The sequence below is a fragment of the Hoplias malabaricus genome, chromosome 8 (assembly GCF_029633855.1).
Source record: "Hoplias malabaricus isolate fHopMal1 chromosome 8, fHopMal1.hap1, whole genome shotgun sequence".
In the NCBI taxonomy this organism is placed as follows: Eukaryota; Metazoa; Chordata; class Actinopteri; order Characiformes; family Erythrinidae; genus Hoplias; species Hoplias malabaricus.
The window spans coordinates 3,505,340-3,529,591 of record NC_089807.1 but is presented as its reverse complement, the minus strand read 5'-3'; the positions used below and the strand labels follow the sequence as shown (position 1 = coordinate 3,529,591).

At 37.5% G+C, this 24,252-nt stretch overlaps 1 protein-coding gene across 3 annotated transcripts in view; it reads left to right on the top strand.

Annotated features, from left to right (window-relative positions):
- Window positions 1-24,252, top strand: part of rock2a (rho-associated, coiled-coil containing protein kinase 2a) — a 55,676-nt gene that overhangs the window by 7,707 nt on the left and 23,717 nt on the right. For all 3 annotated transcript variants that reach the window (XM_066678231.1, XM_066678230.1, XM_066678232.1), the window contains exons 2-5: window positions 17,883-17,964; window positions 21,089-21,189; window positions 22,349-22,486; window positions 22,771-23,031. In XM_066678231.1, the coding sequence (XP_066534328.1) occupies window positions 17,883-17,964; window positions 21,089-21,189; window positions 22,349-22,486; window positions 22,771-23,031 (582 nt within the window). The remainder of the gene's footprint in view (window positions 1-17,882; window positions 17,965-21,088; window positions 21,190-22,348; window positions 22,487-22,770; window positions 23,032-24,252) is intronic.

Genomic DNA, 24,252 nt, shown 5'->3' with positions numbered 1-24,252 from the left:
TATGAAATGAAACAACGTGGTTTACAAATGAGTTTCTGTGGTAATTCAAACGGTCAATTAAAAACTTACAGAGCAGTTAAACTTTAGCCACATACAAAAAGTTGTTTTATTCCTTCAAACATAACGTTCCACCTTAAAAAATGCAGAGCTTATGAAAATACACAAACCAGAGGGAACGGTGTTTCCCCTACAATTGGAGATCTTCCCTTTTAAGTGTTGAAGCGCTTACAATGTCCATGATATTTTTCACAGTAGCTTTGTAATATTTAGAATATATCTACCATGAAAAATTTGTACACCCACCTTTTTTGTTGTTTTGATTTGTCGTCTTGTGCTTGGAAATATTTATTTGCAAAATTGCAAAAATTACTTTGCAATTTTGTTTGATTATTTAACTGTAATATAATAATAACTTTCAAAATGGATGAAGATGAATAAGACTGAAATATTAAATTTTTTTTCTTGTTTGAAAGTGTGCAGTTTTCAAAGGACAATTTGAATTTTTTTTATTTTATTATTACAATATTCATCATTCTTAACATGGTTTTTAACTGTAAAAATGTTGCTTAATAACATGGAACCTTCATTGAGCATTTCAGCTTTAAGACTGAATAAATTAATGTGTAAAAAGACTTGAAGCTTAAAAAAATCACAATCCTGGTCTTGAGAAAAATCTTTTCTCAAGTAGTTCAGCCCTCACAGATGGAGCATAGAATGATGTAATTACTTTGTTGACATTGTCTCCCGTGTTGTGGATTTCATGATGATATAATTTATAAATGGTAATGTAATTATTTCAATTGTTATATGGCACACTCGTGTTTATAAAGTATTCTTTGAGGTCTCAGAGCTGAGGTGTTTTTGGTCTGGAGGCTGTAACTGGACAGAGATAACGCTGATCACGCTGCTGCTGGAATGTTGATGGCTTCTTATCTGTTCCCTCACTTAGCTCCCATCTTCCCTTGAGGTGTGTGTGTGTGCTTGTGCATGTGTGTGTGTGTTCATACTGAGAGCACTCATGGTTTTTGTGCTTGAAACAAAGCGGGTGGCCCAGCAGCCTGCTCAGATTTCTAAGTCACACACACACACACACACACAAAAAAAACCAAAGTCCCAAAATATTGCATTTCTGAGCCCTAATAACACCAAACCAGGAAATTGTAGGGTACACTACACAACTTTAAAAGTCGTAACGGATTATATAGATCCTAGGTATCTCGGTTTCTCCCTGATTATAGCAGAAATGTTTTGTGATTCAATACCAGGGATCATACACTAAATGGCTTGGGCTGACACTAAGTGGTGGCACTGCTAAGATGTTACCAGAAGGTCAAGTGGTCTTTACCATTACCATTCCTTAATATATCCTCTACATATCAAAATGAAATGTGGCACTTCAGGCCTGTGATGCAACACAAAAGCTGCACATTACAGATTAATTGCCTTTAGTACAGACACAAAATGCATTATAAATCCACATGAGAAGAATATGATTTCAATAAGAGAAAATAAATATAGACACCATGTGTACTGGTTTTAAATTAGCAGCACACGAAACAACTCTAGTGCAAACAAATGGCAGTTGTGTGTGGACAGATTGAGGTGGAATCTGTCTCTGCCGTTTGCAAAGGCTACTTATTTATTTATTCATTTATTTATTAAAGCAGTGTTTGCATGAAATATTGAAAACACTTTGTTAATGTATGTGTATGTGATATAAGATGTGATTGTCTTGTGACTGGTTGGAGGATTGGTTAGGAAAAGGCAATTAACTATGACTCAATGATTTTTAAAAGCTCTACTACACACTGCAATCCCTGTTCTACATTGTTTTATTTCCTGTATTTATATGATCTCACTCTACATTTTAATTGTCTGATGGAATTATATTTTCAGTTTGAGTTGTTCTCCAGTGAATGCGTACATTTTAAAGTGTTTTTGTGTAACATATAGTTGCCATTCAAAATTCAGACATTCTCCTGCTCTTTTGCCGTTTTATGTAGGGTGACCAGATCTGAGATGGTGGACGACTACTGACGTGCAGACTGACCAATTAAAGGTTTACAGAGAAGGTTATCGACCAATAACGGTAGCTCTACAGTCAAACCGTCCAATCAGAAGATTTTAGGCTACTTCACCACGCCCCCTTCTCACTCAAGTGAACCAATCGGAGTAGGGGAGGGCGGGACTAGTTTGTAAACGAAACGCTTCTCGAAGTTCTATGTAAGCACTAGAAAAAGAAAATCCCGGACGTTAGTGAAATTCCACCCGGACATTTTTTAAGTCTAAAAAAGAGGACATGTCCGGGTAAAAAAGGATGTCTGGTCACCCTAATTTTATGTTAACTGTTGTGCAGCATTAATAATGACAGTTTTTGTTTTATTCAACAGAAATAACCACACATTAGAAAAATGAAAAATGTATTGGTCACTCATTCATTACTCTGTTAAGGAAAAATCACTGCAAAAGCATGTGCATCAGTTTGTTCTGTTCTGGGGTAATATCATGAAAGTGCTGTGTAAATGGTTAATTTAAGGTTATTTTCTTTTTTTTTACTAAAATAACAAATGTCACTCTTAATAATACGCAAACATTATAATAAAATGACAAAAGAGTAATAGGATGATTGAATCTGGAACTACTGATATACATTACACAAACATTCTTAAATATATCTGATATTATTTCTATAGAAAAATGTGAACTGAAACAGCGTAGTGGAGTAGAGACACATGAGCCTAAGGTCACAATGCTGCTCTGTGTGGATGTATTAAGCCAGGGATGTATTAAGCCCCACAGAAATGGTTTCAGCTGTAAGGCCCATATGTGCTGATCAGTCTGGAGACTATAAGAATGTCCAAACTGTAGTATTTCACTCTGTGAATGAGACAAACTGTCCAAATGTCCAGTTACTTTGTCCTGGGACATTTGCCAAGAGTTTGAACTCCTGGCACAGTCTGGATTCAATCCCAAATTGCACTGCACACTGCTATAGAGTGAGCTGCAGACAGTTTAAAAAGTGATCTTTTTTTTTTATTATTATTATTATTAATAATTAATTTTTTTAATGTAGCTCATATGTTTTCTGTCTGATGTTACGAAGTATTCAGACTCCAGTCTCCAATGAGCTTTATAGCTCATAGCATTTTTTCTGCATGTTTCTTGGCTACTAGGCTGTAAGTATTTAAAAGTTATGCTTTAACAAAGCAATTTATTCAAAGCAGGTAGTGTCGCAGTCACACAGCTCCAGGGACCTGGAGGTTGTGGGTTCGATTCCCGCTTCAGGTGACTGTCTGTGAGGAGTGTGGTGTGTTCTCCCTGTGTCTGCGTGGGTTTCCTCCGGGTAACTGTCTGATAATGAATGAATGAATGAATGAATGCCTAATTGTCATCACACCCATGTCTGTTATTGCATGCATGTTTTCTGAAACAGGTTTTATCAAGTGTTGGCATTGAAAATAAAGCAGTTTGCTTTGAAGAGAAATATCTAGCTCCTCTACATTATTCAGTGTTTGAGATGTACATAAAATCTTAATATCTTAACCACTAAGTTATGCAATATATAGGAAATGTATTTTATATTTGATCTAGGGATGGGCATTTCAGCCAGAATTGATGTTTAAATTGGCATCTCCTGTGTTTGCATCTGTTATATTAAACCTATTAAAATACAAATTCATAATAGATCTTATAAGATTTTAAATTTATTTTCTGAGATTTACTGTAATAAAATTCTGCTAGAGCTGTGTAAGAAAATTCATTTTCATTGTTAACTTTCTAAGCAAGAACAAGTTAACACATTCTCTACAGATGTCAAGCTCATGGCCTTTCTGCCAGTTTTAGGACACATTTCTCTGTAGAAAATCAACAAAACATGTAATTTGACCAGGGGGGTCCTAAACATAACACATGACTGTATTTATCCATTTACGTACGACATCTGTCAAACTTCACAGATGCTGCTCCTGCCGTCATTCATCATTAATGACTCAACCAAGTCTTGCACCTTTACAATGTACACCACCAGCACAGGGCCATATTTAATTAGTCTGAGAATTTAAGTAATCTAATTTACTAATGCTGCAACTACTCTCTGGATCTCTGGATTATCTTCTGAAATACAGCCACAGAACCACAGACAGACGTTGATTTGGTGAGGATTACAGTAATCCACAGAAGGCGAACTCCAGAAGGAACACAGTTAAAAGATGAATTAGTCTAAACCTTTTAAAATAAAGAGATATATAACAAAAATTTTTTATTACCTTAGTTAAAACTACTAGAGTAGGTGAGTCTTCTTTTAGCTGGTAACAGCAGGTTTGTGAATAGCTAGTAAATAAATAATAATACATAGTAAAAATGTGTTGCTTTTATTGACAGTTACAGTTTTAATAACCAGACTTAAGCTGAGGTTCTAACACATGAGTGTTTGGCCCATTTTAGCCCTGATTCTCATTCTGTACGATTTCAAGTTGGTGGACTTGAGTTTGCCGATTTTGGTTTAGTTGGTGTCAACATTAAAGATCATGTAGTGTTTGAAGGGCACAGACTGCTTTGGTCAAGTCAGAGCATATGAAACATTTCATGACTTATTATCTTGTATATACTGGTCATATACTTTTGTATATACAACTCCATTTGGCAATATGCCATCAACAAATAGTGAAATCAGAGAGTAAAACGATTAAGAAGAATGTCAACAGACCTTCACCCACAAAGGGAAGCTTTTTATATTACCTGTTAGTCCATTAGTTTATGGTGACCAGTTTATGGAGATGCCTAGCTAATTTACCTTTTGTTGTTGTTGTTGTTGTTGTTTATTTGTGCCTCGCTGCAACAGAATTGTGCATAAGACCTGATATTTGTAGAATCAACTTTTTTTTTTCTTCAGTGTAACAGTGTGTCTTTATTCCTAGTGAAATGCTTTTTTTGGACACTGCCTACATGGGCAGTATGACTGTACAATTAAATATATATTTATAAATATAAGGAGTTTTCCAGTAAAAGAAATCAGACTGTGATAGCACACTAATGCCTAACAAATCAATTTAAAGTGCATTATCCCATGAGCGACCAAAACGTTTCTTTAAGTGACACTCACTCTGTTTGCTGAACAGAAAGATTTTTTTGTTGTAACACAATAAAGATCACCCCATTGAGCCTTTATTTGTAGGTAATACCACCACGTTGCTTGCATTACTTGTGTTGTTTTAACTGGCTTTAATTTGTTGATGAGGAGAACACTTGTATTCCTGAGACCTGGCTTTTTATGGTAATTGTAGCTAGTTAACAAGCTAGTTGTTTACTGCTTTACTGTTAGGATTACGGTTAGTGAGTCTGCAGATCACTGTTTGACATCCATGAGCTTCATGTCTTGCCTGTTCCTTTTTCAATGTCTTTTAAGGTGGAACTGTATGTTTGTGGAAAACAAGAGCAAAGAGAAATTAGGCAAGCCTAGTTTTACTGGACCGCTGTTAGCCATATTAGCCATTGTCACAGAGGTTTTTCTGGCATTTCCAAAACAGGAAAGCCTTGTCATTGGAAGGCCTGGAAAAGGCCTGTTATTTTCTGTTCATACAAAGCTATAAAACTGAAGCACCATGTTGAGATGACATTAAAGCAACTGAAACCTGAACTTAACCTGAAAGCAACAAGATAACATTTAAGTTTTTGAACATTTCTAAAACCAAGCACCTTAACATTTTATCAGCCAAATAATCAATACTTGATAAAGGAGCAGGGCATCTCTGGGAACTAGATATTTATTACTGACTTACATTTCTTTAAGAGTCCAATTCATAAAACCGTGCTGTAACAAATTCACAGCCTTGTTTATTTTGAGTAACACCTCGCTCAGGTGTTCTTATTTTGTTCTCGCTCATTTTGCCTGTTTTCGTGTAAAGTTAAACAAAAACTGTGCAGATGTAATTTACTCGTAAGAAAGTCAGTAACAGTAAGATGTGTCCGTGTATTCCTGTTGTTATAGGAACAGACAAGATGACTTTTTGTGTGTTAAATACATAGGAGAAAACAAAAGGCTGTGTCACAGAAACATTCTCCAAACATAAAGAAGAGATTATGATAAACATTTCCTCAACAACGTTCAACACATTTCTATTCAAGGCTCCAGTAAAACACTGAGCTGCATCGCGGTGGATGGTGGACCTACAGCGCTGAAGCGGCACGAGTATGTCCCAGTTTAGCTCTCAACACTCTGATCCCTTGGACGCACATTTTTTAGGTCCCAAAAAGAGATGTCCAGGGAAAAGAGGACCTCTTGTCACAGTTACACGGTTACAAATTTTGTTCACAAACTGGAACGTGAAATATGCCTGAACTAACAATAGACGGTGTAGTGGCGCCACCTTAAGATCTCTCTGTGAAATACGGCTAAATTAACAGTTCCTACTTGCACATGCAAGTTTCAAAGGTGTCATTCTGTCAGTAAGCGCAAATGCCTCTTCTAGGCCGCCCCGGTGGGCAGTCTGGCAAAAAAAAAGACACTTTGTATGTGGCTGAAGTTAAAATTTCTGTCATTTGTATTCACTGTTTGAATTACCATTTGAAACCCGTTGTTTAATTTCGTAACATTTTGGTCTGTGTTTACTTTCGTCCAGATACCGGTCTTCCAAGTATAGAGTCAGTTCCACGTTAAGTAATCTTTAAAAATAAGTCAATACTACCCACCTCTGAAGCAGGAAAAGAGCAATATCCTCATCTCTTCATGATTTTCACCGTTTGGTGTTCTCTCTGCCATCTAGACACCTCCGGATGCAGTTTCTCTGCAGAGAAAGAGAAAGCCTGAGACCCTTATTGGAGACCGTTTTTTTTTTTTTTTTTTTTTTTTTTTTAATTTTTTTTTTTTTTTTTTTAAACTGACACTAGCGCATTTTAAACACATCAGATCTGTTTTCAGTGTGCAAACAAACTGGACATCTTCAGGAAAAAAAAAAACCTTAAAATTGTGAATGTCACCTTTAAAATTTGGCAACATTTAGTTTCTCATGCCTGCGGTCTGACTTTAAGTTTGTAACACTTATATTCCAGTGCTTACCAGACTGTTAATGTTGCTCCATTTAAGGTGGAATGGCACATTTGAATAAGAACTGGGATTACGCCTAGATCTAAACAGACTGGACTTATAGGAGTTTTGTGACAGGTTGTCTATTCTGGTTCAGGTTCTGTGAGTGTTTCACCAGGTTTAAGGCCTTTTCACACAGATTTTTATGCGCAAAAAAACAAAATGCGTGTCAAATTTTAAAAGCAAACACACATTAATTTGTGTCCCTCATTGACTGCAACGCTGCGTTAGACTTTGAATTTTAAGCGGTTCTATTTTCTGCAATTGACGGGTTTGTTAAAAATCAAGCCGACCAATCAGAACGCCGTTGCCATGTTTACAGACCAAACAAATGAGCAGGATGGCGGTGGCTGAACAGCTCATCTTGTTCGTAGAAGAGCACAAAAGTTACATAACATAACCAACATGCTGAGAACTAAAATGTGGAGGATAAAGAAAATATAATCACTTTTAATGAGAGGAGCAACAAGCAGAAACACAGCCACAAACTTCCCCAGTGACATTACTGAACTCCCTGAGTTGTTCTGGACACTGGGGGAGATTCAGTGTGTGTCGTTTAGTAAAATGACAAATCCATCATTGTTCCTGCTCAATAAATCCATTAATTCTTCCTCTTCCCATGATATCAGATCGCTGAGACAGAAAAAGCGTCAGACTTTGTGTATAGCGTTAAAAATCGCATCTGTTTTTACATGCGAAAAAATCATACTTGTGTGAACAGGTCTTTAGGCTCTTCTGTGGAATTTGCTCATTTTGTAGTAGAACTACTTTTTTTCATTAAGATGTAGCGATACTGAACATGTTTCTTTATTTTGCAAGAGTGTTGTACCAATGGTTTTAAAAAAGGTTACATTACACCAAATAAAATCATAACTGTGACAGTGTTGAACTGAATCACAGCAGTAGTAATATCTGATTTAAACACTTCCTCTCCTGTACTTTTGCTTAAATCAGATAATCAAATATTGAACTTAAGGAGTCTTTTAGCCTTTATAAACGAGCCCTGATCTCTTACCCAAAGAGCTGTAGTTATACTCAAGGTCTTGGCTGCGTTTTCTTTTAATCCATTAAAGGATCTCAGGATGGATGGAGGAGTGGATTGATGAACAGATCAATGGATAAGTAAATGGAACACTGTCTCCATTACAAACACTATTTGTTTTCTGAGAGACAGTATTTCTGCATGGACCAGAGAGAGACAAAAAATAATATTAAATCAAATTACTCTGGAATAATAGCAAAAAATTGTAGTTTGAATTTCTAAGAGTGCAGTTGAGTGCCTAATTTGACAACCTCTGATCCATTGGTGTTTTAGAAATAAAATGAATATTCCATCACCTAAAGAGTAATTATAAAATGACCCATTTTTTAATTAAATGCTGAAATGTAATGCTCTGTTTTGATCAAATTTACTAGCCCTGCTTGAAATGTGAACACATTTTTCTAAATTGTTAAAATAACATTTGTATTGTGAGCTAACAAAAACCAGTGAGGTGCAGTTATTCTTTAAATGCGGCATTCAAGTTTTTAATTCATTTAATCAAAAATACCATTCCACATTAAAAGATGCGGAGCTTCTGAAGATAAACAAACAAGAGAACATTGGACTATTGGAATATTTTACAGTATTTTAGTTACTGACATATATAAGTATGAATTAAAATGAAAATAGCAGCTTAATGTGCTTTAAAATGGGCAATTTTATTAAATTGACGGAAAAACCCGAGCTCGCTACGGAAATTCTTGAACGCGACCGTGACGTCACTGGTGGACAACAGCTGAACAACGCCGCGGTAAAACACCGTTATGACTGACTGTTATGACAGTATCTAGCTAAATAACCAACATTATTCATGACAATAGCCTAGCAATAAGCTAAACTCAAATTTAGAGGGTAAGTGAACTTACCCTGTTTACCTCCATGTTACAGAGGCTCTTGAACACCTTTCGTTGGTGTCCTTACATGCCCATATTGTTGGAAAAGCGCCAGTGAAATGAGCTACAGATAACGGAGTGAGCGGAGGGTCCTTTCCAAAGTGCCCGTTTAAAGTTGACAAATTTAGTCCATTTTCTGGATATTTTGGGATCTTTGGTCTTTTAAACCTTATTCCTTGAATTAGTAAGAAATAACATGTTTTCTGACTATCAATAAACACAAGTTAAGAACTCCACTGTATTTATTTGTTTTAAACTTTCATAGAGCTGGTGCTTAGCCTTTAAACATGGTGTTTTCCTTCAAATCATTAAAAAAAATGCAAATGTTATATTTTATGTTAATTTTAAGAATAAATAGCATTAAACAATGTTTACTTTTTTCATTTTGAAAATTGAAGAAGTTATTAGACCCTGCACACACAAAAAAACAGAATAAAATAAACATTACACTTTTTTTTTTATTTAATTTTTTATTATTATTTTAAGTATAACAACTCCATAGTAGAAATTCCAAAATGTTTTCTCACATGTACATTTGTACTATAACACCAAAAACAAATGCTCGAAATAAAGTAGTAAATGGGTTATTTTAATGTTGGTTCTTCTATGCTAGTGTTTCAATGTACTGCTTATTTAGCTATTGTTAAACAAGTGCCTGAACATATCACTGGAACATCAGATAGTAGAATCAGTATCAGGAGGGAACACACACACACACAGTTTACACAGTTTTCAGATTTCCTCCAAACAGACTGCGCAACAGGAAAGTTTCTTTTAGTGGGTCCATTTTTAGAGAGATAAATAATAAATAATTAAATAATACTAATAATTGCTTCCTCCTATTTTTCCAATCCTTATTCCCACCCATCTCTCTCTCTCTCTCTCTCTGGTGCACTCTCTTGCTCTTTGCTCTTTCTGTCTTGCTCTCTCTCTTTCTCTCTAGTCTGCCTGCGTTCTCTTCTAGTTTTCTCGCTCCCGTTTTTCCTCCCACCATCTCTGTCCCTCCCTCTCTCTCTCTCTCTCTCTCTCTCTCTCTCTCTCTCTCTCAGCAGTCAGTAGAAACACTGCCTTATAAGGTGGTGTGATAGTGGCCTTGTCCATTTTTACACAGAAAGCAGCCTCTAGCCCCCTGAGCCTCGTCCTCATGGAAAAGCAGTGCCAAACCTTCCCAAAATGTTCCTTCAATGTTGTTCTAAAAGTTTCTGAAATGTTCCTGTAAAATTCAGGAGGGTTTTCAGCCTTTGTGACATCCTCTGGCCCTCGGGGCATAATAACACAGAACCAGAAACATTCCCCAAATACTATTGCATACTTTAATTTAGAAAGTACACAAACCTTCAGTATGTTAATGGAGTGAATGGTTATGTAGAACGCACGATTATTGTATGTCTTTTTCCATGTACAATTCACAGATCTGCTGTAACATTATGACCATCACCTTGGTTCTCTACATTCACTGGCCATTCACTCAGTTCTACTGACCAGACAGGAGCACTTAGTAGTTATAAAGTTACAGACTGGAGTCCATCTGTTGCACTGCATACTTTTGTAGGTTTGCCCATATCACTGCCCTATTCTTCTTGGGTCAGGTTCTCCACAGGACCACCTCAGAGCAGGTTTGACTTGGGTGATGGATAATTCCTATCATGGCAGCAGTGGCCTTAACGTTAGAGAAGTGGGCTTGGTTCGATTCCCACAACTGGCAGGAACATCCAAGTATAAACCCCAAAATGCTGCGGCTGCCTGCTGCTGCAGGTGTGTGTGTTCACTGCCCATAATAACAAACGAGTGTGTGTGTTCACTGCCATGGATGGGTTAAATGCAGAGGTCAAATTTTGTTTTACAATGATAACGAAGCAGGTTGCTTTAACTTTCACTTTCCTTAGTTCTGCAGTGATACTGACATGGCAGTGGTTTGTTAGTGTGTTTGGTTCTGGACACGTGGATCAGACACTGATTTTACTGAGAATGATCCATTATCCAATGCTCTGTGGTTCCTGACCATTAAATAGCAAAGAAAAATTCTGAGTGAGAAACATTTCCCAAATGCTCTTGTGAATTTTTTTTTCTCCTTTTTTTTTTTTTTTCTTTTTCTCCCCTTTTTCTCAAGTGCGGATGTTGTGTAAATGGTTTGGTCGTGTGGTTTCTCTTGGCCTGGTGAAGGCATGTGCTAGTGACGTATTTATGGTGTGGTAATCATCAAATAAAATACCTCGATTTACACTGTTGTCCCCCCCAGCCCTGCAAGAAATCACCCCATTTCTCCATCCCAAAAAGCCAGCGTTGTTCATTTAAACAGAAACATACTTGCGCTGTGTGGTGTAGGAGGCAAAAGAACACTTTAAATGTAGCCAAACCCTGACAACTTGTAGAAGAGATGCCATAACTTTCACTCTTTCTTTTGATACAGTTTTATAATCCACACTATATCCAGAAGTTTATAGAAACCTATTATCTGGGGAAATTATCTTCCTTAAGGTACATAAAAGTATACAAAATGAACATACAAGCATGTGAGGAAACATGATACTCTGGAGCTCATAAGCCATCCTCAATGCCAAATACCTACCGGAGGGGTATCAAGCCCCCAGACGTGGGCTATGGCATGATATGCTACTTTCCAAGAAAGTAGTGATCCAAGAAATCCAATATCTGTACCTGACTGGGATGTCTATTGGCAAGGGTGGGGCAATACAACAGTGTGTGTGTGTGTGTGTATATATGTATGTATGTCATTGTACAGAGGTTATGGTTTGATATATTGTGATATTTTGCAATATTGTAAGCAAGGCGATATATTGCAATTTTTAGAAAACATGCCATTACAAAAAATTCACCATAAGCATAAAATCTGTGTGTATTTTCAATCAGCACGTGCAACACTGATTTCTATGTTCTTAATTTGTTTATTAATCCTGTAAGAACTTTTTATTAGATTTTTATTTATTGATTGTTTTTTTAAAACACTTTATGCTACTGTTTATTTGCTTAGAGTGCGGAAGTAGTAGTGCCATGATGTTGGATGTTACAGGAACTGTGATAAAGACACATGCAGATCCCTCTGTTCTGATTAAAAGAAAAGTGTACAGGGCTAAAATCTGGGCTTGTTTTTCTATCATGCTTTAAATGTTCGCATTTTGCTGTAGTATGTAAATCTGTTTTTATTTTCTTAATCTAGTAGTAGTTTAAGTAAGAAAATGTATAGTTCCTGTATCATCCAACATAACTACTACTTAAACAACCTGAAGAAAGGAATTACAATTTAAAATGTAATCAGTAAAAATAAAAGCGATTTGCAGGATTCCTTATATTAAATTGAAATTTTAAAAATTACTTATATATACAAGGGAACATGTATTTTGTTTGTATTGCATTCTTTGTTGTGGGAACCAAAAAAGCCCTCACTGCAGGAGCCGGTCTAGGTCTTTCAGACAGGTCAGCACTGCCATTGCATAAATTTGCTAATGCTAATGTTAGCACTGTGCCTTGAAGTTACTTGTTTACAATGTGGTGGAAGAGTCTAATTGTAATATCTTTAGACAGAGTACAACAGCTCACTCTAGCAGTCGGGAGTTTAAACACAACTCAGAATGAACCACTGTCTGCCACAAATCTTTGCTTGTAAAATATGAATTAAAACCGATATGGTGTTTTAGGGCTAGGCTATATCGTATCGTGTGCAGTAATATTACAAAATGTTTTTAAACAATAAAATAAAAAAGATCAATATTGAAATTATCACGGCATTCTGATATGTTAGCATAATGCAGTTACACGTAATACGTAATTCATTATGTGAATCACTTAGGCAGGTATGGAGGAAAATTTGCTGTGCGTTCAAAAAATTCCTCCAGAAGACGAGTGACTTCAGTTGTTTGGAGGTGGTTTGGAAATAATATATTAATATTCTAAATATTATTTATACAATGTCAGAATCTTGGAAAGTTAGTTGTTTAAAAAAATAAGCTAATGATTACACATTTATTTGTTGTTTCTTTTGAATGTTTGAAATTTTTAGATTTGTACTAAAAATATAATTAAATAATTTAAATAAGAAATTAAATATATTATTTAGTTAACATAATTAATATTAGTATAACATTTTTGTTGTAAATGTGTGTTGAATGAATACAATTATTTTCAGTGTTTTTCATATCGCCAAGAATATCGTTATCACCCAAATACCTTGAAATATCGTGATATTATTTTAAGGCCGTATCACCCACCTCTATTGTGTTTTTGAGAATGATACAGTATTGCTAAACATACTTTTGCGATACTCAGGTGTATCTTACACCCCTAGTACCTGACCTCATTAAAGTTATAAAGTCATATTCTCACAGCATCAGCTCAAAATCTAGTGAAAATCCTTTTTTAAAAGAAAGATGTTTTGTGCATTTTACACAGCAGTACAAAATGTGAAGACACTAAACTGTCAGACTAACAGCAGCTGATAACATGATTTTAAATGGTGTCAGAAAAAGATGATGGCGATAAGAAACATGGGTGGTAATTACTGTCTCTGTCTGAGTGGTGCACAGTTTAGCACATTGTGTAATTTTGTGTGTGTGTGTGAGAGAGCTTGGATGACTCAGGCAGTATTTATAGGTGTTGTGCTCTGTGAATGCAGTGTTGAGTGTTCTGGCATTGTTCCTTCACTTGTTTATCACTTCATCCAGATATCCATTCTTCCCTCCTACATTCCTACATACAACCATTCATTTCCAAATACAGTCCTCCAACTACCCTCCATCCATCCATCCATACATCCCTTCCTACATATATCCATCTCTTCATCCATGTCGATATCATCCATCATTTCCTTCATGTAGCCATCTTTATTATCTCATCTCACACATTTTCCCTACCATCCATGGCTGAATTCATCCCTCCATCCGTCTCTTCATCGCCTATTCATTCCTCCATTATTTTCCATCGAAATCAGTCCTTTCATACGTATTGACATCTAGCCACCCTTCCATCCACCTATCGTTCATCCTTCTGTTTACTCCTTAGTTTGTCCCTTCTTTCCTTCATCTATCCATCAGTCCCTCTACCACCTTTTCCATCTATTTATTTTTATTCCTTCCCTCTGTCCATTCCTCCATTTCTCTTGTTTTCAGATGTCCACTTGCTGCACTGTTATTTGTTGCTCTTAGTGCTATATTTTGTTTTATTACTCAATTATATAATGAAATATCACCGCTTCCCAGCATTCTTAACATCTTTCACATTCTTACTATTCATAGCCCGCATGGTTTTTGTGGCTCATGTTGTGACTTTACTTGACTCCTGGACTGAAATGAATTAATAATTTATAAGCATAATAAGCAGTGTGTGTGTAAGCTATATATAATAAGTTACTATAATACAATAATAACACAACAAGTATAACATCAGTGTAATAATTACGATACCAACTACACAGCAGTAGGTACATTGGTCCTTTATGTTGTTTCAACAGACACATACTATGTGCTGCCATTTATTAGGTCCATCTTATCTACACTTACTGGCATTTTATCAGAATTGGCCCCTTTCGTTCCTGTTTGACATTGGTCAGTTTCAGACCGCAGGACCAGCACTTTCACATTCCAAAGAACTCAGCATTAATAAAGAAATCATAAAGAATGCTCACCCTTGGGGATGCAAGTGTTGAACTCTTTGTATAAACTCTACATAATATGAAATGAAATGGAGTGCTCTGGAACAGACATTCATGAGTCAATATCAAACATGGGCTAGAGTGCTGTAACGCCACCTAGCCTTGGGTTGTGGAGCAGTGGAAGTGTGTTTTAGTCTGGCTTCATCTAAGAGTTAACAGTCCCAAACGCAACAGGTAACTATTTGTCTTGCGTACTGTAGTGAAATTCCCGTCTTAGCAGAATGGGGCTTTTAAATAGATTACCGCCGACTTCACAACAGGGGAATTCAGCTGGAGATATTTTAGATCTTTTTTTGTGCTAAGTCAGAAGTGCCTATTTAAGCTTGTCTTCTTTTTTAATCCGCCCTAAAGCAAAATCTTTGTCAGCGCACTCTGGCAGCTGCATTAGATAACAACATTACGGGACTCGGATAAGGAACGTTGCCATGCCAACCGGCAGGGTGAAGGGGTCGCTGAGAGTCTCTGTGCTCGCTACAGGATCAGAGCTGAGAAACCAGAACTGTTAGTGCCACAGAAAGTTGCTTGTGGCAAGTTTATGGCTCTTGTATTCATGTGAACTGGTGCAGGTTTTCCAAAATACAGGGTTTTTCCACTTAGCCAGGTAATTTGAAGGGGCATTCCAGCCTAAAACTTGCATTTAATATGTTGTTTGCTATGTTATGTAATATTCTGTAGCGTAGCAGCTTCATGGGTTTGAAAGAATTGAGTTAAATCAGACTGCTGGCTCATGTAATTTGTCACTCTTTATTGGTCAAATTAAAGAAAGATTAGCCAATTTTCTCATCTTTAGCTAATACTGTTTATAGCTATCGCTGAAGCTACTTAATATATATTGTTTAACAGCTCACAGGGTTTGAGTAGAAAGAGGGATGTTATGTACATTTCTGTTGTCTGTTAGTTTTGGGCCTCTGTGACCTGGCTTTCCTGGCTATTACAAATGTGCTAAGCTTCCTGTCCATTTTTGCCATCCTCTCGCTCTCGCTCTCGCTCTTACTTATTTGCTCTCTGTAACTCTTCCAGCAGCTATTTTTAAAAATTGGAACCCAATATAAAGTGTTTTGTTTGTGCTCTGCCTTATATAGCTACAGTGGATTGTTATGTTTTCAGTCGTAGCTGGAGCAGCGCTTTATTGATGGTGGGCTGCGGTGCTTATTTGTGTGCGTTGTTTCTCTCAGATTGCCAGTGAGGGCTCCAGGCTGCCAGAGATATGACTTTAACGATTACTGTAGAGCTTGGTAGTTCTTTTAAAGGACTAGTTTTACATTTTCTTTTTCTTTTTTTGTCTAGACCAACCCTAAAGGCCCAAAGGAACCAAACGGGATCTTTTTGTAATTAGTGAACTCCGCTATGGGTGCAGTGCACCTATTATTGACAAAGCTGCACACACAATTTGTATAATCTCAATAGAAATGCCAATTGAATTGGGATGCTTGGAGGCAGCTTCATGTATGCGCAGTGTCACCATGCCCAATGCCAAGTGTTTGGTAGAGGATTGTCATGTCTCCTAGCATTGGGCTGGGGAGCAGTAGGTCCCTGTTGGCTCTGAAGTGATGGATGTCCATCCAATACCTTTGGGTTGTGTTGAAGTGGTGATTTGTTTTCCAGAACTATCCAGTACCCGACTTCACTAATGCTCTCATATTGCTAAATGCAGTCAGATTTTCACAGAAGTTTTCCAACATTTAGATGTATACTCTTTCATTTCAGTAGAACGGTTGAGTGTTTTGAAGAAGAGTTCAGTGTAACAATGAGAGAGAATTTCATGTGTCGCTGTGTGTGTGCGTATGTGTAAAATATGTTCTCTTTGAGAAAGGACAGCTATAGAGGAAATGATGTCATCACTGAGCTGCACCCTACCACGAAACTGCAGCACATCTCTGGAGTCTTGAGTGGAATGTGTCATTTCCTGTGTGTGTGTGTGTGTCTTGAGTAGTATTTTAAACATGAAAGATTTGGGTAGTAGTTTCAAGGAATGAATAATGAAATGTGGGATAGGGTCTAGTTTGATATACGCACACACAACAAACAGGATCTGAAAATAAACGTTGAGATCTTTTGATCATTAGTCTGTTGGCAGGCGTAATGTCTCTTTTCTATATAATTTCTGAAAAAACCCTCCAGGTGGTGCCTGGTTTAAATCAGGTCATTGTCAGGGTGCCCTAGGGGCACGTCTAAAAAATGCAAAACATGCCGTTCTCTTGCAGTCATTGGATGTGTTGTTACCTGCCCCACCCCCCCATTACGTCACAATGATGGGTGTGTGTTAATCCAAAATCTTGAATAAGTGCGGAGAAAAATAGCTAAGTACTTCAGCTTTAAATTGGATTTAACTCGGCAAAGTTTGTGAAACGTTGAAAATAGAAATACTTTTAGCAAATTTTTTTATTTCCTATTTTAAATATAGCACTGCTGTTTCTTTTTTTTGTCTGTTACGTTTCAATTAACTTTGAAGCATAAATATAATGAATCTTGGGTGTCATGACTGTGGCATTGTGTTTGTGAACCTCATCCAATTTTGACTTTGTATTTTATTAATGAACTGCGGCTTGTTAACGTAATTCCCTCCGTGGATGGAAGAGAAAGATGGAAAGAGAGATGACGGACACATGGGACAGAAAGATAGAAAAGGTGTGGGGCGAGATTGTATGTGAAAAAGGCAGAGACAACAAGAAATAGAAATTGTATATGAGAGAGGCCTAGAAGATGGAACTGATGATTATGTACAGAGAGAGAAAGAGATTGAAATAGAGAGCGAGAAATAAAGAGAAAAAGGGGGCCATAGAAGAGAAAGGTGTGGTTTGTGGACTTTTGGAACGTTTTTGCTGTAAAGATTTGTGTCTGGTATGTAAACCACAACAGACCCAACCTCCATTCACTACATTAACACTAAAATTCCTTCAAAACACACACACACACACACACTTTTGCTCGCTTGCTGGAGATGTTTGGTTAATTGTTTTAAGTGCATTTCCTTTAATTATGTGATCCATCCCCTCGGGAAGAGGCTGATTTGTTTCCAGTCCAGATTTCCCGAGATAAATTTAAAATGATTTATCACGCTGCCTGTGCCTTTCTGAGATGGATATAAATGAAAATGTTTGACTCTCGTGATCATTCACCAAACAATATTTCATTCGCAGTCAAGTAAAACTCTTTATGCCAGATCAGATTTTTCACAATGCCTATTTCTTTCTCTTTCAGGATGCCATGAATGCCATGGTTCTGGATCTGGACTTCCCTGCTTTACGTAAAAACAAGAACATTGAAACATTCTTGAACAGATGTGAGTATTATAATGTAATATAGATATTTGTGTTGGATCAGGCTGCATGGTTTTTACATAAAACAAAGACGCACACAGCCTAATTTAAGGTGATTCACCTGATTTAAAATTAATAAACTTTTTTTCCGCCAGTTTGTCCGAGCATGGGCAAACATTTTATAGTTTGTTTTATATTTTATGGCCAAATTTAAGCTGAATAAAGTGATTATTTATGTATTCATATGAGTTGTTTACAAGCAAAAATTTGTTCTTTTGAAGCCTAGCTGCGAATACTGTCAAGACTTCTGAATGACATGTTTAGACTGTTTGATGTTTTTTTTTTTTTTTTTTTAAACTGCTCGATCTGTCCATCTCCGCCCATCTCGTCTTTCAGTTTTGACAAACTACGTCCTTCTGTCCTGCCGCTGCATCCTAATTTCCTCTGTTGCCATGGTGACCATGCAGTGTGTTATGTGCCGTAGTGTATTAGGACATAGGGAGGATGACTCAACACTCAGCACTGACTCAAACTCTGCTGTTCTCAGAAAAACACTCAGAGAAATTAATGACTGTAAAACTGACTGAAAGATTCCTGGTTAATCCACAAGTGCCCCAGAAAAACGAAGCTCATACTTAGGCCAGATCATGTTCTATTTATTCCTTATATTTAATGTCATTAGTTATTGATCGTTTCTGATTGCTTGGTATGTCAATTATAAATTATGTTTATGTTGCTGCTGTCATGAAAAAAATAAATCCCATATCTCCAAACACTAATTTCACATGATTCTGAACATACATACATCATTGTACAGTGCTTGAACTTATATGAATTGGTTTCATAACCTACTGACCTCACTTTGGAAACCAACCTCACCAGGCAAGCTTTGTTTTGCTGGACAGCCATTGGCTGAGAAGCGTTTATTGCACAAGTGTTACTGATTTTTCTGTAACGGGGGGAAGTTATTTGTGTTGCCTAAATTATGAATCCTTCTTCTTACAAGTCCTTGAGACTCATGGGTAATGTGAAATATTTTGTTTCATGCGACATTTCATGTGACCCTGCCTGATCATTCATTTTGTTTATAATGTTAAATCTTGAAATGCAGTTATTCATTTATTAATTGAATTATTTAATATGGAACAGGTATGTATGATGTAAAAATGACACATAAAATAATTACATATGATTGAAAGTAAAAAGTAGGAGTTGGTGTGTTCTCCCTGTGTCTGCGTGGGTTTCCTCCGGGTGCTCCGGTTTCCTCCCACAGTCCAAAAACACACGTTGGTAGGTGGATTGGCGACTCAAAAGTGTCCGTAGATGTGAGCGTGTGAGTGAATGTGTGTGTTGCCCTGTGAAGGACTGGCGCCCCCTCCAGGGTGTATTCCTGCCTTGCGCCCAATGATTCCAGGTAGGCTCTGCACCCACCGCCACCCTGAACTGGATAAGGGTTACAGACAATGAATGAAAGAATGAAATGAAATGAATGAATGAATGAAAGTAATTACTTAGAACATGCTTTTTATTCATCATACCAACCTCATTCATAAAACCTTCATAAAAAAACATGAACAAACTTCATGTAATTTATGAGGAAATTCCCACCCATCAATTTCAAATAACTGCCATATAAGGAAGCGCTCGGACTGAGGAACTGCAGCAAAAAACCTTAAAAATCACCACAGAAAAGAAAAAGAAAACAAATGTTCTGAGCGGAAATCAGTTTTATCGAAGTGCATTCAAATCTGCACTTTTTAGTTTCGTTCTATGTATATTTTTGCTCACTTATGGGAAGTTATAGCAAGGCTTTAGATGTCTAAAAGCTGAGTGACATAGTACTGTGCAAAGGCTCCTGAGAAAATGAGATTTAACAAACTGTTACCTTGTTAGCCGTAAGAGATTATAAAAATAAAAACAAATAACGTTATTTCAGTGAATAGTGATCTGTGTGTTAATGTATAGGTTTAACCTTTAACAGCTCTCTTTGTGGCAGTGCAGTTTTATTTGAGGTTATCATCATTATGCTAAATCAAGGTGGAGGAAACAAAAGGCATTTATTCTTGATACAAGCTCTTTCTATGAGTTTTGGGCCATTTTACTGTCTCTGGAGTCTCTCACAGAGTTTCTGATTTGCAAGAGTTCCTTTAAATGTGTTCGGCTCAGACACTGTGATATTATTTTGGCGTGCACATCCTCGCACCAGTGCATCACGTATAACATAGCTTCAAATTCCTGGGATGATGCTTGGATGACTAATGGCTTAAAAATCCTGTTTTTTTAATTTTGTTTTATTATTAATGAGTTTTTAATTTAGTTTGTGCATTTTAATGTCAGATGATACTTGCAGTGTCTTTTTTTCGTACCAACCGTTATTTTGAGGCTACGAACATTTTGATGAACCTGGATATTTACAGAAAAAGTGGTTTGCGAACGATTTACGCACGTATTCGTTCTGCTCTCGTTTCATGAATGAGGCCCTCTGAGTTTACCCCAGTGTGATTTAAAACTCTCTGCCTGCTCCATCAGTTTACCCTGCAGTGATTAAGTTCTTCTTAATCACTTGTGTGTTGGAACCTTTGCTTTGCTCTGCAATCACAGCCAGGACAGAAAGCAATACAACACTGCTGATTTTTTTCAGTTTTTGACAGTTTTTTGGAGGTGGCGATATTTGACCATCCCGTTTATCCACTCCTTAGTATGTTCTGTGACATTCAAGCTGATGTTTTAGGAAATCTAGCTTTGTGAATTTGCTGCCATCTCTCAGTTTCTGTAATGTGGTGGAGAGGCGTTCATATTTTTGGACTTCATAGACATCTCTTCTCATGTTAGTCCAGCTGCTGAACAATCAGTGATGTTGTGGTGTGCGCTGCTATGATACATGGTTCTAGAGTGGCGCGAGTCAGGTTGGAGTAGAGCATGTAGCTATCGAGTACTTTCACCATACTTATGGCAAAGGTTCCAACACCAAAGCATAAATTGGCCTTTAACCTCACAATGTACACAACAACCTCTCACACTTAAGTTTCTTGGAATTCTGATCTTTTACTCATTTTTATTTTCTTAGTGATTTTGTGTCAGTACTTGTCTGAGTATATTTGCTATATGCTCTGATTTTATTTGTGTGTTGTTTTTGTGTATTTGTAGATGAAAAAGTAATGGAAAACACCAGAGACCTCCAGATGAAATCAGAGGATTTTGATCGTGTGAAAGTGATCGGTAGAGGAGCATTTGGGGAAGTGCAACTGGTGAGAACTCTGTGTGTGTGTGGGTGTTGAAAAAGTATTATGAAAACTTTGGTCTTTAGTAATGAATATGAATTGGTAAAAAAAATGTGAGATTGTGAGGAAAAAAGTATTCAGAAACTTTTACTTTTACACAATAATACACTCAAGGTTCGTGCTATAACCTGAGGTATTGGCACCTGTGTGTTGCAGCCGAGTGCCCAAGATCAGTGCCAATACCTCATGTTATAGCACAAACCTCTAGTGTATTATTGCGATTATACCACAGTTCGTTATTGCTGATCGAAAACCGTAAAAATTAGTTTGCTTGTTTATCAACCTTCCGCGAGGAAAAATAGTTCCTTTCTGTAACACATTCTCTTTTCAACGTACTCTTGCGCGAAGTTAAACTCGTCCAAATCAGGATAGAAACAGAGTTAAACGCATCAAGTCAATAAAACGTCATAGTTTAACCATTGTTTACAGCGGAATCAGATTGTAGTGATATCATACACTAAGCGATGCCAAGTTCTCTCTGTTTAAGTTAAAAATGAATATTTTAGAGTATCACTTCAAAGCCGTGCTCCGGAGCTGGCGAATTAGAGCAGCGGAGAAAAAAGACGAGCTTGACTCGAGTTAAACACTAATCACAGAAACCACATAGACGTAGCAATTTACTGTTTTATACATGTGTACATTTATTTATCATTTTCTTTTGTTTACAAATCAGTAAGCAGAGTCCACTGCGCCATAACTCCTTACTCTTTTCAAAATGAGGTGCGCAGGGAACGGAAAATAAACCTGTTCCCAGTTGGGTGAAAAAGTCCAGGCACAGCGCTGTCTTGCAAGCCCTGGCATCGTTGCTTGGTTACATGCATTTTGCGGAGTGACACCTGAAGAGCTTCGGTCAGAGTGCCATTATTGTGTAATATTGGCACACCTGGAACCTTTCTCAGCCAATCACATCACAGGGTCGGAACTAACTGTGGTGTAATAAACTATATAACATACAGCTCTTTAAGCACTGAGCTTTTACTCTATCATTGGGAGATGATTTAGCATTTGTTTGCATGTATTATTTTGTTTTGCATTTATATATTTATGTGAAATTGTGGCAAATGCCTTCTCTTAAGGTGTGTTAGAATGTACACATAATCTCAGGTGTGTTTGTGTGTGTGGGAAGGTGAGGCACAAAGCCTCTCAGAAGGTTTATGCCATGAAGCTGCTGAGCAAATTTGAGATGATAAAGCGATCAGACTCTGCTTTCTTCTGGGAGGAGAGAGACATCATGGCCTTCGCTGATAGTCCCTGGGTTGTACAGGTGAGGCACACACAAGTGCTTGTTTTTTATTTTTGGGATCTTGTATTGTTGTTTTGTTGTCTTGTATTATTATGTTTATTTTCTGAGAGAATATATGTTAACACATCCTCTTTCCCCTACACATTCAATTCATCATATTAATGCATATAAATGTATTTTACTTTAAATATCAGCAAAACTTTTGACCAGGGGTAACCAAATAACCAAACCTTGCACCTGACAGTAACAAATGTCCCCTGGCCCTTCATTCTCTTTCTCTCTCTCTCTCACTCTCTCCCCCACAGCTGTGCTGTGCATTCCAGGACGACCGGTATCTGTACATGGTGATGGAGTACATGCCTGGGGGTGATCTGGTAAATCTGACCAGTACATATGACGTCCCTGAGAAGTGGGCAAAGTTCTACACAGCTGAGGTTGTAATGGCTTTGGATGCCATCCACTCGATGGGCTTTATCCACCGTGACGTGAAACCAGACAACATGTTACTGGACCGCAATGGCCACCTGAAACTTGCAGACTTTGGCACTTGCATGAAGATGGACTCGGTAAAGGGGTGTTTTTATTTGTTAATCTGATTTTTCTCTCTGATTTTAGCCATTAGAGCTTGTTTTACACTGAATGTTGTTTATGGTTTTTTAAATAGCAAATTTTTTAAATCAGAATGTTCCAAATCTGAATATTTTACCCTGGTTGTGCTGTATTTTTTTTTTCAATTCCGGGTGTTTACTTACGTTCCTGCTGCCTTATTTACTTTTCTCAGTGTTATTTACCTTCGTCAATGCTAAAATACAATGTTCATCGGCACCATTTTAAGGTGGAGAGGAAAATTCGAATAAGATGCTGATTACTGTAGAGAGGGAGAGCCTGAGTTCACTGGCAGTCGGCTCGCCACAGCTAACTCAGTTGCGTTTTATTTCCATGCTCCAGGCCGGTAGGAACTTGGTTTTTCTACCCTCCCAGCTGAGGGAGAACGTCTGTTTTTATTGCCTATGTACAGGTGAGGATAGCTCCCTCATGCAGATGAACTGTGCTCATTCGTGCTGCTGACAAGAGCTCCTTTGCACCAGTGAACTCTGCTCACTCACGCCGATGAGGAGAGCTCAGTCGCGCCGGTGAACTGTGCTCACTCGCACCCGTGAGCAGAGCTCAGCCGTGCCGGTGAACCATGCTCTCTCACGTCATCACTGCACTGCTTTCTGCATGCTGAGTCCCCTGAGCAGAGTAACTACTCCTGTTCTCCTTGGACTTCTATATTCCGTGTTGGTTTGTGTCCTTTGTGATGGTGTTTGTGGACCTCTGGAAGCGCTTTGGGTGATGTACACGCACCAAGTAAATATGATTTTTTAACTGCAACTTGCATGATAACGTGAGCTGTTACGTATATTAAGAGTTCGTTGTGATTGAGTCAGTGTGACTTTTTCAGATTTTGCTCTCAGCAGCGAGAAGTTAAGATGGGAGGCTGGTTCTGAGACGCTAGCACGACATCCGCTGGCAGATAGTGCATGTTTAAAGTTTATCAAATGCAGTATAAATATAATTCAAATGTATAATAGTCAAGTGGTTTTTATTGTCATTTCAACCAAATACAGTGATGTACAGTACACAGTGGAAGGAAACAACTTTCCTCCAGGGCCAAGGTGCTACATAGAACAAACTACACAATACAACATAAGTGCACGTGTGCAGTACCATGTGCAATGACGATTTACAATAAATATGTGAGAAAATTTGCGATAAAATGAACATTAAACAATATATGAAGAGAG